This window comes from Psittacula echo (assembly GCF_963264785.1).
Source record: "Psittacula echo genome assembly, chromosome: 28".
Classification (NCBI taxonomy): Eukaryota; Metazoa; Chordata; class Aves; order Psittaciformes; family Psittacidae; genus Psittacula; species Psittacula echo.
This window is the reverse complement of record NC_137763.1, coordinates 2,016,952-2,029,125: the sequence shown is the minus strand read 5'-3', so window position 1 is coordinate 2,029,125 and position 12,174 is coordinate 2,016,952. Positions and strand designations below refer to the sequence as shown.

Sequence of the window (12,174 nt, the reverse complement as noted above, 5' to 3'; positions counted from 1 at the left end):
GGTTGAGGAGAAGTGGGCGGGGCTTGAGGGCGGGGCTGCGCGGTGGGCGGGGCTTGAGGGCGGGCCTGCGCAGTGGGCGGGGTTTGAGGGCGGGGCTGCATAGCAGGGGGCGGAGTCTGGGGGCGAGGCTGTGGGGAAGTGGGCGGGGTCTGGGGGCGGGGCTGGGCGGGGCCTCGAGGCGGGGCGGTGCCAGGCGAGGAGGGGCGTTGGGAGGCCACGCCCCCGGGGGGGCGGGGCTGCCCCTGCGGCTGTGGGCGGGGCTGGGCGGGGCCAGACGGCGGCGGAGCCCCTGTGGTGGGAAAGAAAGAGCGCAGGTGGGCGGGGCTTAAAGGGGTGGGGCTTAAAGGGGATCAAAAGGGGCGGGGCCAAATGGGGTGACACCCAATTATGGGGTCTCTTTACAATGGGGGGAAGGCTTAAAAGGGGTCAATTTGAGGGTCCCATGGATGCGATGGGTGCCTTTGGGTTATGTGGGTGCCACTATGTTGGGGGTCACCCCCCCCATTTCGGGGTGCTTTTTGGGGTGTCCCTTGGTTATTTAGGGACCGCCATGGGGTTTGGGGGGGGGTCACTCACCTTGGGGTGGGGGTCGCTGCTGGCTGGGGGTCGCTGTCCGGGTGGATGTCACTGACATCTATGGGGCAGAAGGAGGAGGAGTGGGTCAGGACCCCATGGGACCCCATATGGGGAAGACTTGGGGGGGTCCTGTAGGCGTTGGGGGTCACAGGGAGCAGCTTGGAGGGTCTTGGATTGGAGCTCAATGGGGACTTGTGGGGCACAGCGGGGACTTGTGGGGCGCTGGGGGTTACCTGAGGCCTCAGCCTCGCAGGGGAAGGGCTCCGTGGCCGGGGCAGCTCAGCCCTCATCCTGCTCAGCACCAGCTCCACGATGCGGCCTCGGTCCTCAGCCGCTCCCGGCCCCACCAGTGGCATCCAGGACCCTAAAACCTGGGGTGCGGGGGACCAGAACCAAGCGGGGGTCCAGGAGGGGGGGAACCCCCATTGAAGGGGCCCTGGAGGACCCGGATATGGGGTACAACGGGGGGGAACCCCCCCCGGTGCTCACCTGCACAATGTGCTCGCGCCCATCGGGGCCCCTCAACGCCTCCACCCCACAGATGTCGATGCCCCCAAAGAGGCGGGCGCAGGCATCGACCCAACCGCGGTGCCTGCAAAAGGGGGCGGGGTCTCAGGAGGCCACGCCCAGCGCCCTGATTGTCCATGCCCCGCCCACCCGCAGCCTGGCCCCGCCTCCTTGTCCCTAGATGGAAGCAGCAAAGCACCACCCTTTGGCTCTAATTAGCATAACCACGCCCCCTTTTAAAAGCCATGCCCACTCCATTGACCCCAGAGAGCCTCCATTGACCCTATAGAGACCCTACTGAACCTATCGAACCCCCATTGACCCTATAGAGCCCCTATTGACTCCATAGACCCCCTCATTGACCACACAGACACCCCCATTAACACCTCAACGACAGACACGCCCCCTTTACAAGCCACGCCCCTCACGATTGGCCACGCCCCTCCCCATTGATGGCCCCCATAACCACGCCCCTCACAACACAAGCCCCGCCCCCTCACCCCCTACCTTGGGCTGAGGGCAACCAACTCCATCTGAGCCCCCTCTCCTGTGGGGTCCCCGGACCACCTGGGGGGGGGTCACAGAGGTCAGGGGGTCCCTAGGGTCCCCCCAGGTCCCCACCTTGTGCCAATGCCCCCCCCATTCCCCTCCATGTCCCCTTCATTCACATCCCCTCAATGCCCCCTCCTTATCCCCACTTGTCCCCCACAGCCCCTGATGTCTCCAATGACCCCCTGCCCCCCCATATCCCCCCCCACATCCCCAATGTCCCCCCACGTATCCATGACTACGGCATCCCCATGACCCCCATGTTCCCATGGCCCCCACGTCCCGGATACCCCCAATGCTGCCATATCTCCCCCACATCCCCAATGTCCCCCCCATGTATCCATGACTCCTGCGTCCCCATGAACCCCATGTCCCCCCCATCCCCAATACCCCCAATGTCCCCATGTCCCCCCCATCCCCAATGACCCCCCCTCACCGCAGGGCTCTGTACTCGTCCCCAATCCTCTGCACCCGCAGGCGCTGGGTCCCCCCCAGCACCCCATGGACCAAGGCCCCAGCCCGGGCCTCCCCCATGGCCCCCGCCACGGCCCCCAGCGCCTCCGGGGACCCCACGCGCACCTATGGGGAGCAGGGACAGCGTCAGCCACGCCCCCCGCCCACCCCCGTGGCCACGCCCCCAACCACGCCCCCTTTCGAACTGCCCAATCAGCTCACTTCATAGGGACCCCCATTAGGGCGAACCCGCCCCCTCCAGGCCACGCCCCCTGCATGCGTAGGCGGGGCTACCCGAGGCCACGCCCTCCAATTGACCCCCCCATCCTTCACCCCCCCACTACCCAAACCACGCCCATTTGAAGCCACGCCCCATTGAGCCCTCCCACCCTAAGCTCCGCCCATGCCCCCCAAGCCACGCCCGCTTGATGCTCCACCCCCATTGCCCCCCCATCGCAAACCACGCCCCCAATAGACCACGCCCCCTCTTCGTGGAGGGGGCGTGATCTTGTAGGGAGGGGGCGGGGCCTCACCTTGCCCACCCCAGTGGGGGCGGGGCTGAGCGTCACCATCATGGGAAAGGTGGGGGCTGTGAGCTGGGGGGGGGCCAGTGACACCAATGACACCAGTGACACCAGTGACACCAGTGACACCGGTGATACCAGTGACACCAGTGACACCAGTGATACCAGTGAGACCAGTGACACTGGTGACACCAATGACACCAGTGACACCGGTGACACCAATGACACCAATGACACCAGTGACACCAGTGACACCGGTGATACCAGTGACACCAGTGACACCAGTGACACCAGTGACACCGGTGATACCAGTGACACCAATGACACCAATGACACCAGTGACACCAGTGACACCAATGACACCAGTGACACCGGTGATACCAGTGACACCAGTGACATCGGTGACATCGGTGACACCAGTGACATCAGTGACACCAGTGACACCAGTGACACCGGTGACACCAATGACACCAGTGACACCAGTGACACCAATGACACCAATGACACCAGTGACACCAGTGACACCAATGACACCAGTGACACCGGTGATACCAGTGACACCAGTGACATCAGTGACATCGGTGACACCAGTGACACCAGTGATACCAATGACACCGGTGACACCAGTGACATCGGTGACACCAGTGACACCAGTGATACCAGTGAGACCAGTGACACTGGTGACACCAATGACACCAGTGACATCGGTGACACCAATGACACCAATGACACCAGTGACACCAGTGACACCAATGACACCAGTGACACCGGTGATACCAGTGACACCAGTGACATCGGTGACATCGGTGACACCAGTGACACCAGTGATACCAATGACACCAGTGACACCAGTGATACCAGTGAGACCAGTGACACTGGTGACACCAATGACACCAGTGACATCGGTGACACCAATGACACCAGTGACACCAGTGCCCCCCGGTGACACCAATGACATCAGTGACACCAGTGCCCTCCAGTGACACCCCAGTGCCCCCCAGTCCCTTCCCAGTGCCCCCCAGTCCCTTCCCAGTGCTCACCAGTCCATGGGGCCGGTTGCAGAAGCGCTGTGGGACCAGGGGAAAGGCCTCGGAGCCCAGCTCCCGCTGCAGCCGCGCCAACTGGGCAAACTGGGCAGCACTGGGAACGTCAGCGGGGGGGCAAGAGCCCTGCCCAGCGCCCCCCAGGGCCCCCCAGCATCCACCCAGGCCCTCCCAGTACATCCCAGGCCCTCCCAATTACACCTTTCCCCTCCCAGAGCCCCCCAATCCCATTCCAGTGCCCCCCCTTCACCTCCCAGTGCCCCCCAATCCCATTCCAGCATCCCCATTGCCTCCCAGCATCCACCCCAGCTCCCTCCCACTCCATCCCAGTTACCACCCACTGCCCCCCAGTCCCTCCCAATCACCCCATTCCCTTCCCAGTGCCCCCCATTCCCATTCCAGCATTCCCATTGCCCCCCAGCATCCAACCGATGCCCTCCCAGTTACCTCCCAGTGCCCCCCAGTCCCTCCCAGTGCCCCCTTCCCCCCAAACGCACCAGGCAGGGGGGGTGGGCGAACGCGTACAGGGCAGGGAGGGGGTCGGTGCTGGGGACCCCCCCCAGGTGCAGCCCCACCAGCAGCCGCCGGGGGGCGCCCGCGGACCCCCCGTCAGGGGGCTCCCGCACCAGCACGAAGTCGGGGCGCACCCGCCTATGGGGGGGGGGGGGATGAAGGGAGGCGAGGGGGGAACAACCCCCTCCAACCCCCCCAATATAGAACAGGTCAAAAAGTCACCCCCAACAATCCCAAACCTCGCTTTTGCACCCCAAAATCACTCCCCTGCACCCCAAAACCCCCCTTTTGCACCCCATAACTCATCTTTGGCACCCCAAAATCACCCCCATGTACCCCAAACCCCCCCTTTTGCACCCCAAAATAACCCTTTCCATTCCAAAACCCCCCTTTTGCACCCCAAAATCACCCGCCTGCACCCCAAACCCCCCCTTTTGCACCCCAAAATCACCCCCATGCACCCCCAAACCCCCCTTTTGCACCCCAAAATCACCCCCATGCACCCCCAAACCCCCCTTTTGCACCCCAAAATCACACCCCTGCACTCTAAATCCTCCCTCCTGCACCCCCAAATCTCCTGACCCCCAAAATCCCCCCCAAATCCCAAATTCAGCCCCAAAACTGGGGGGGGGGGGCGCCCCAGAAATGGCCAAATGGGGGTCACCCCATAGAGGGGGGACCCCAAAACACACCGTGGCCCCCCTCGGGGGGTGTCGATGGTGACGCTGAGGGCGCCATGGGTCGAGGCTACCAAGGACAGCTCCGAAAACTGGGCCTTGGGGGGGGGGACACCCCAAAATCAATGGGGGGGACCCAAAAATCCCCCCCCATAGGACCTTTAGAACCCCCCCCAAACCCAGGTGTCAGGATCTAGAGGGGGACCCATAGATCCCAATTTAAAGGGGGGGTCCCCCAATATTGGGGGGGGGGCACCCCCCAAACCTCACCTGTTCCACCTTCAGCTCCACATCCCCATGCACTGATTTACCCTTGAAGAGCTTCACCCTGGGAATAAAGGGGGGGACCCCAAAATAGGAGCCCCCCCAAATTGACCCCCCCAAGTCTGAGGACCCCCCCCCAAAAAACGATCCCCCCCACCCCCAATTTGCACTCCCCCCGGTCCCCAGGGGGTGGTGGGAAGGGGGTTGTTGGGGTCCCCAATGGGGGGGTTTGGGGGTGCCCAAGGGGGGGGTTGGAGGTCCCTGGAGGGGGGGGCTGGGGGACCCCAAAGGGGGGGGCTTTGGGGGTTCCCAAGGGGGGGATTTAGGGGAGCCCAAGGGGGGGGGTGTTGGGGGTCCCTGGGGGGGGGTTCGGGGGTGCCTAAAGGGAGGATTTGGGGGTGCCCAAGGGGGGGAGGGGTTTGGGGGTCCCCCCCATACGTACCAGTCAGTGCTGGGGGGGGCGATGACGAGCAGCAGCGGGGGAGGGGGTCTCCCCGCCCCTCCCCCCCCCCCAACCCCCGGCCCCGCCCCAGGGGGATCCCCTCCCCCCCCCGCCAGGAAGTTCCCATCCGAGAGCCGCCGCCGCAGGTATTCCATCCCCTATAGGGGCTATAGGGGCCGCTGCGGGGGGGGGGTACCTCCGTATAGGGGGTGGAGCTATAAGGGGCGCGGCCTATGGGGGTCAGAGCTATGGAGGGCGGGGCCTATGGGGGTCAGATCTATAGGGTTAGGGAGCTATAAGGGGGCGCCCTATAGGGGTGAAGTTCTGTAAGAGCCCGCTATAGGCTTTACCCTATAGGTGCCTGCAAAGCCTATTGGGGGCTATAGGGGCTCAGCCCCTATAGGGCTTTGGGAGAAGATGCCTATAGGAGAGGGTGGCATCCCCGGAGCTATGGGAGGGGGCCCTATAGGGGAATGAGTAAACCCTATAGGAAGGGGTTCTATACGGGAAGACAGGTGGGGGGGGTAAGGTGTAGGAAAACCCTATAGGAGAAGAGAGCAATAGAGGAGTTTGTAGGGGAAGGGGGGCTATAGGGATTGGGGTCCTATAGCTGCCCTATAGGGGAAGGGAATTGGGGCAGGATGCTGCAGGTCTATTGCCGGGCCCTACAGGGGAAAGGGGAGGGCCATAGGGGATGGGAGATGCTATAGGGAGTGGAAGAGCTATAGGAGAAGGGAGCCTATAAGGTTGGGGGGGCTACAGGAGAAGGGAGCTATGGGGGGGAGCTATAGGGGATGGAGTGGCTATAGGAGGTGACGGGGGCTATAGGGGATGGGGGGCTATATGGGAAGGAGCCGCTCTGTGGGTGGGGTCTATGGGGGGGGAAGGGTGGCCCTGCAGGGATCCCCTATAGGTGCCCTATGGATGCCCTATAGGAGCCCCTATAGATCCGGCTACAGCATCCCCAGGGCGGCAGCGCCCCGCCCCCTCCCGCGCGCTTACTTCCGGTCCCGCCCCCTCCCCATTGAAGAAGCCGCTGAGGGGGCGGGGCCAAGAGGGTGACGTCAGCGGCCGCTCCGCCCGCGGCTCTGCAGAGGCAAAGGGGCGGGGCCAAGCGGGGTGGGGCGGGTGACGTCATCCCCCATCCACCCCCTCCTATTGGACACTCCGGGGTCGCGTCATCTGCAGGGTGTTTATTGCGGGGGGGAGGGGGGCTCTCGGGGAGGGGGGGGGGGTCCCGCGACGTCATCGGGAGCATCAGTCCTCTGGTGGGGGAGGGGCAGGGGGTTAATGGGGGGGTCCATGAGACCCCCCCCCTCCCCAATAGGGGACGCTGCAATCCGCCCCTCCCCCCCCATAGGAAACCCCACATCCTGCCCCTCCCCCCTAGAGGTAACCCCGTATCTTTCCCCTCCCCCCATAGGGGACCCCGCATGTTCCCCCTCCCCCCTATAGGGGCCACCACAGCTTTCCCCTCCCCCCACAGGGGGCCCCGCACCCTGCCCCCTCCCTCCCAATATGAGCCCACCCCCTCCCCCCCATAGGGACCCCCACCCCCTCCCCCCCCATAGGAGACCCCTCCCCCCCCGTGCTGACCGTGGGGGGCGGGGCAGGGCCGCACGTGCAGGCAGGGCCGCGCCTCCTCCACCCGCAGGGGCCGCCCGTCCAGCAGGGGGCAGCGCGGCCGCGGCGCCCCCCAGAAGGTGACGTTGACGGGGATGGCGGAGCCCAGCGGGGTCACTGTGGGCCTATAGGGACCCCCCATTGACCCTATAGGGACCCGTTGACCCCATAGAGACCCATTGACCCTATAGAGACCCATTGAGCCCCCATGGACCCCATAGAGCCCTCATTGAACCCATAGAGCCACCACTGACACCACAGAACTCCCATTGACCCCATTGAGACCCCACTGATCCTGTAGAGACCTCATTGACCCCATGGAGACCCATTGACCCTATAGAGACCACATTGACCCCATGGAGCCCCCATTGACCCCATAGAGACCCATTGACCCCATGGAGACCCATTGACCCTATAGAGACCACATTGACCCCATAGAGCCCCCATTGACCCCACAGAGCCCTCATTGAACCCATAGAGACCAATTGACCCTATAGAGACCCCATTGACACCATAGAGACCCATTGATCCTATAGAACCTCCATTGACCCCATAGAGCCCCCATTGACCCCACAGAGCCCTCATTGAACCCATAGAGACCAATTGACCCTATAGAGACCCCATTGACACCATAGAGACCCATTGATCCTATGGAGCCTCCATTGACCCCATAGACCACCCCATTAACCCCATAGAGACCCCATTGACCCCATAGACCCCCTCATTGACACCATAGAGCCCCCATTGACCCCACAGAGCCCTCATTGACCCCATAGAACCCCCCCATTGACCCTATAGACTCCCCAGCTCCTATACGCACGGATAGGGGGGGTACGTGGGCTGGCATTCCCGGATGCGCTTCCGTGTGGGGCTGGCCCCACATGGGGGGGTGCAGAGGCCCCATGCGCTCCAGTCTGACCAGTTCCCAGGCACTGGGGACACAAGGCTGGCAATTATGGGATGCCTATGGGGCAGAGGGCCTGGGGGAACCTATGGACTGGCCATAGAGTCCTATGGAGCCTCTATAGGTCCCTATGGGGTGGCTATAAGGTGCTATAGGGTGGTTAGAGAGGGCTGTTGGGGCGTCTTAGGAAGCTCCAGGGTGCCATAGGGCACCTGTAGAGCCCTATAAGGCAGCTATAGGGCATCTATAGGGTTCCATAGGGTGGCTCTGGGGCGCTCTAGGGTGGTGTGGGGCAGCTATGGGCGCTATAGGGCAGTCACTCACGGAGGCAGTGCTGGATGTTGTAGCAGGCACGGAGCTGGATGGTGCTGATCCCATCCTCTATGGGGCAGGGGGGGCCCCCAGCCCTGAGCCCCACACATTGCCGCGTCCGCCGCTGCCGCCCCACCATGGCCTGGCAGCTCATTGCACCCCACGGCCGCTGCTCGCAGGGGGTCCACGTGCCCCATGGCCCCCAGTGCTGCACCTCTATGGGCGGGGGGGACAGCATCAGGCACCCCATAACACCCCCCCCAGACCCACACTTGGGGGGCACCATCATAGGGCCCTATAGTGAAGGGGGTGCTCTATGGGTGCCCCATAGCAGCCATCTATAGGTCCCATTATGGGCCTTAGGAGATGCTCCCTCTGCTCCCAGTGCCAAGCCCCGCCCCTCCATAGGCCACGCCCCCTGCATAGGCCACGCCCCCTCTCTCACCAGGGCAGGCCCCGTGGGGGCCGCAGAGCGCGCGCCGGGTGCTGTTGCCTTGGCAACCGCGGCCGCCGTGCCGAGGGGGCGGGGCGTCGCAGGCGCGCCGCAGCGTGACCACGCCCAGCCCGCACGTCACCGCGCAGGGCGCGGCCTCCGACCACGCCCCCCAGGCGCCGTCCTCTATAGGGAGGTGAGGAAGGGGGCGGGGTCAAGGCGAGGTGGCCACGCCCCCCCGTTTATAAGCCCCCCGCCCACCCCGTAAGCCCCGCCCACCTCACCCGGGCACGGCCGCAGTCCCGGGCACGGCTCGGTCTCGGTGCCGGCTCCGGCGCAAGCGGCTCCCGGGGGCTCCGTTGAGGGCGGTGGCGAATCACAGCGGCGGCTGCGGCTGCGGCCCGGGCTCCGCCCCGACCCCCGGCAGGAGCCGCTGCAGCTGCCCCATGGGCCCCATGGGCCCCACGAGCCCCCCACTGCGGGAGGGCATCGTCATCCCCCGCCCCCCCATTGATCATCATCCCCCATTGATCATCATCCCCCATTGATCATCATCCCCCCCATTGATCATCATCCCCAATTGATCATCATCCCCCATTGATCATCATCCCCCATTGATCATCATTATCCCCCATAATTGATCATCATCCCCCCCATTCATCCTCCTCCTCCTCCTCATTGATCATCACCATCCCCATTCATCATCATCGTCCCCCCCATTCGTCATCATCCCCCTCCCCATTCATCATCTCCCCCCCCATCCATCGTCATCTCCCCATTGATCATCATCATCCCCCATTGATTATCATCCCCCGCACTGACCATCATCCCCCCATTCATCATCATCCTCCTCCTCATTGATCATCATCCCCATGCATCATCATCTCCCCTTCCCCATTCATTATCATCCCCCCCATTCATCATCATCCCACCACGACCCCCCCGAGCCTTCCTCTTGTCCCTCTTCATCCCCCCCATCATCATCCCCACCCCCTCTCCCCATCCCCCATCATCCCCATCCCACCCATTCCCCTTCCTCCTCCTCCCCCCCCATCACCCCCCCTCACCAGGACACTTGGGGGTCCTCCCCTCGCACCCCCTCCTCTCCTCGGCCTCCCCGGGGCCGCAGCCCCCCCCGCACCGGGGGGCGGGGTCAGCGCAGGCCCGGCTCCGCCCCTGCGTCCCTGCCCCACACGTCACGGAGCAGCTGCCCCACGGCGACCACGGGCTCCAGCCCCCCGGCTCTGCGGGGGGGGCAGGGGTCAGTGTGGGATCACCCTCATGTGCCCCCCCTCCATGTCCCCCATGTCCCCCCCATTTCCCCAATGTCCCTCATGTCCCCCATGTCTCCAATGTCCCCCCCATGTCCCCCATGTCCCCCCCATGTCCCCCATGTCCCCCATGTCCCCCCCATGTCCCCCATGTCCCCCATGTCCCCCATGTCCCCCATGTCCCCAATGTCCCCCCCATGGCCCCATGTCCCCCATGGCCCCAATGTCCCCCCCATGTCCCCCATGTCCCCCATGTCCCCAATGTCCCCCCCATGTCCCCCATGTACCCCCATGTCCCCCATGTCCCCCATGTCCCCAATGTCCCCCCCATGTCCCCCATGTCCCCCATGTCCCCAATGTCCCCCCCATGTCCCCCATGTCCCCAATGTCCCCCCCATGTCCCCCATGTCCCCCATGTCCCCAATGTCCCCCCCATGTCCCCCATGTCCCCCATGTGCCCAATGTCCCCCCCATGTCCCCCATGTCCCCAATGTCCCCCCCATGTCCCCCATGTCCCCCCCATGTCCCCCCATCGCACCGGGGCAGCAGGGCAGCTCGCACGCTCGCAGCTCCCAGTCCCTTGGGTCCTCATCCCCAGTGGGGCTGCGGCTCCGGCCCCGGCGCTGGGTCCCCTCCCCGCAGGTCACGGAGCAGCTGGTCCAGGGCCCCCAGGGCCCCCAGGAGCCCTGCCTGGGATATGGGGTCGAGAGGGCACCCAATGGCACCCAATGGTACCCAATGGCACCCAATGGCACCCAATGGTACCCAATGGCACCCAATGCACCCAGCATCACCCAGTGGCACCCAATGGACCCAGCATCACCCAGTGGCACCCAATGGACCCAGCATCACCCAATGGCACCCAATGCACCCAGCATCACCCAGTGGCACCCAACGGTACCCAATGGCACCCAATGGTAGCAGGTGCCACCTAAGCAGGGTGTAAAGGGGATGGGCAGGGCCTGAAATGGGCGTGGTGAAAGTGGGCGGAGCTTAATGGAGTGGGTGTGGGCCCCATGACAGAGGAGCCTCATTGTGGGCGTGGCCCCGGCTGTGGGCGGGGCTGACCGGCAGGTGTGGCAGTGGCCTTGTGGGCGGAGCTTGTAGCCATAGGCGGGGTTGAGGCAGCAGTCAGCCAATGGGACGCGCTCCTCGCTCAGCAGCTCGGCGCAGGCCCCGCCCCCCGCGTCCTCCTCCAATCGGGAGAAGCACCAGACGGGCGTGGCCCCTGGGGGGGGTGTGTGTGTGTGTGTGTGTGGTCACGGGGGGGCTTAATCCTGTCCCCCCCAACCCAGTACCCCAACCCCCCCTCCTCTTCCTCCCATTCCATCCCATTGCTCCCCGTATCCCTCCCAGTGCTCCCAGTCCTTCCCCCTTCAGCTCCCTATCCCCTCCCATTGCTCCCAGTACCTCAAACCCCCCCGTCCTCAGCCCCCCCAGTGCTCCCAGTCCTCCCAAACCCCCACAACCCTTTCCATTGCTCCCAGTATCCCCCCATTACTTCCAGTACCCCAAACCCATCGCCTCCCATTGCTCCCAGTATATCCCAGTGCTCCCAGCACCCCAACCCCCCTATCCCCTCCCATTGCTCCCAGTATCCCTCCCATTGCTCCCAGTACCTCAAAACCCTCTGCCTCAGCCCCCCCAATCCCTCCCATTGCTTCCAGTATCCCCAAGTGCTCCCAATACCCCAACCCCCCCCACAATCCCCATCCCCTCCCATTGCTCCCAGTATATCCCAGTGCTCCCAGTACCCACACCCCCCTCACTCCCCATCTCCTCCCATTGACCCCAATACCCCAACCCCCCCCACAATCCCCATCCCCTCCCATTGCTCCCAGTATATCCCAGTGCTCCCAGTACCCACACCCCCCTCACTCCCCATCTCCTCCCATTGACCCCAATACCCCAACCCCCCCCACAATCCCCATCCCCTCCCATTGCTCCCAGTATATCCCAGTGCTCCCAGTACCAGCAGAGGCCCCCAGCCCAGCCCAGAGCAGCAGCCGCAGCAGCCCCGTACACGCCATGGGAGGGGGGGAAGGGGGGGGAACTTGGCCCCTCCCCTCCCCCCCCGGCTCTA

At 64.4% G+C, this 12,174-nt stretch overlaps 1 protein-coding gene and 1 long non-coding RNA gene across 2 annotated transcripts; both read right to left on the bottom strand.

Moving 5' to 3' along the window:
- Positions 1–4,247: 4,247 nt before the first annotated feature.
- Positions 4,248–5,201, bottom strand: LOC308230869. Its single transcript, XR_013958581.1, has 3 exons — positions 5,113–5,201; positions 4,858–4,940; positions 4,248–4,303 (listed from the first exon to the last, which is right to left on the bottom strand). It is a non-coding gene; the product is annotated as an uncharacterized lncRNA (long non-coding RNA).
- Positions 5,202–6,732: 1,531 nt separating this feature from the next.
- On the bottom strand, positions 6,733–12,121 carry CFP (complement factor properdin; the record flags this gene model as incomplete). The annotated part of the gene is made up of 10 exons (XM_080635806.1): positions 6,733–6,813; positions 7,145–7,296; positions 7,992–8,103; positions 8,400–8,603; positions 8,833–9,006; positions 9,105–9,296; positions 9,888–10,064; positions 10,630–10,781; positions 11,160–11,319; positions 12,064–12,121. 10 exons carry the CDS (start codon positions 12,119–12,121, stop codon positions 6,806–6,808), a joined length of 1,389 nt encoding a protein of 462 aa, XP_080491932.1. The 3' UTR covers positions 6,733–6,805.
- Positions 12,122–12,174: the final 53 nt, after the last annotated feature.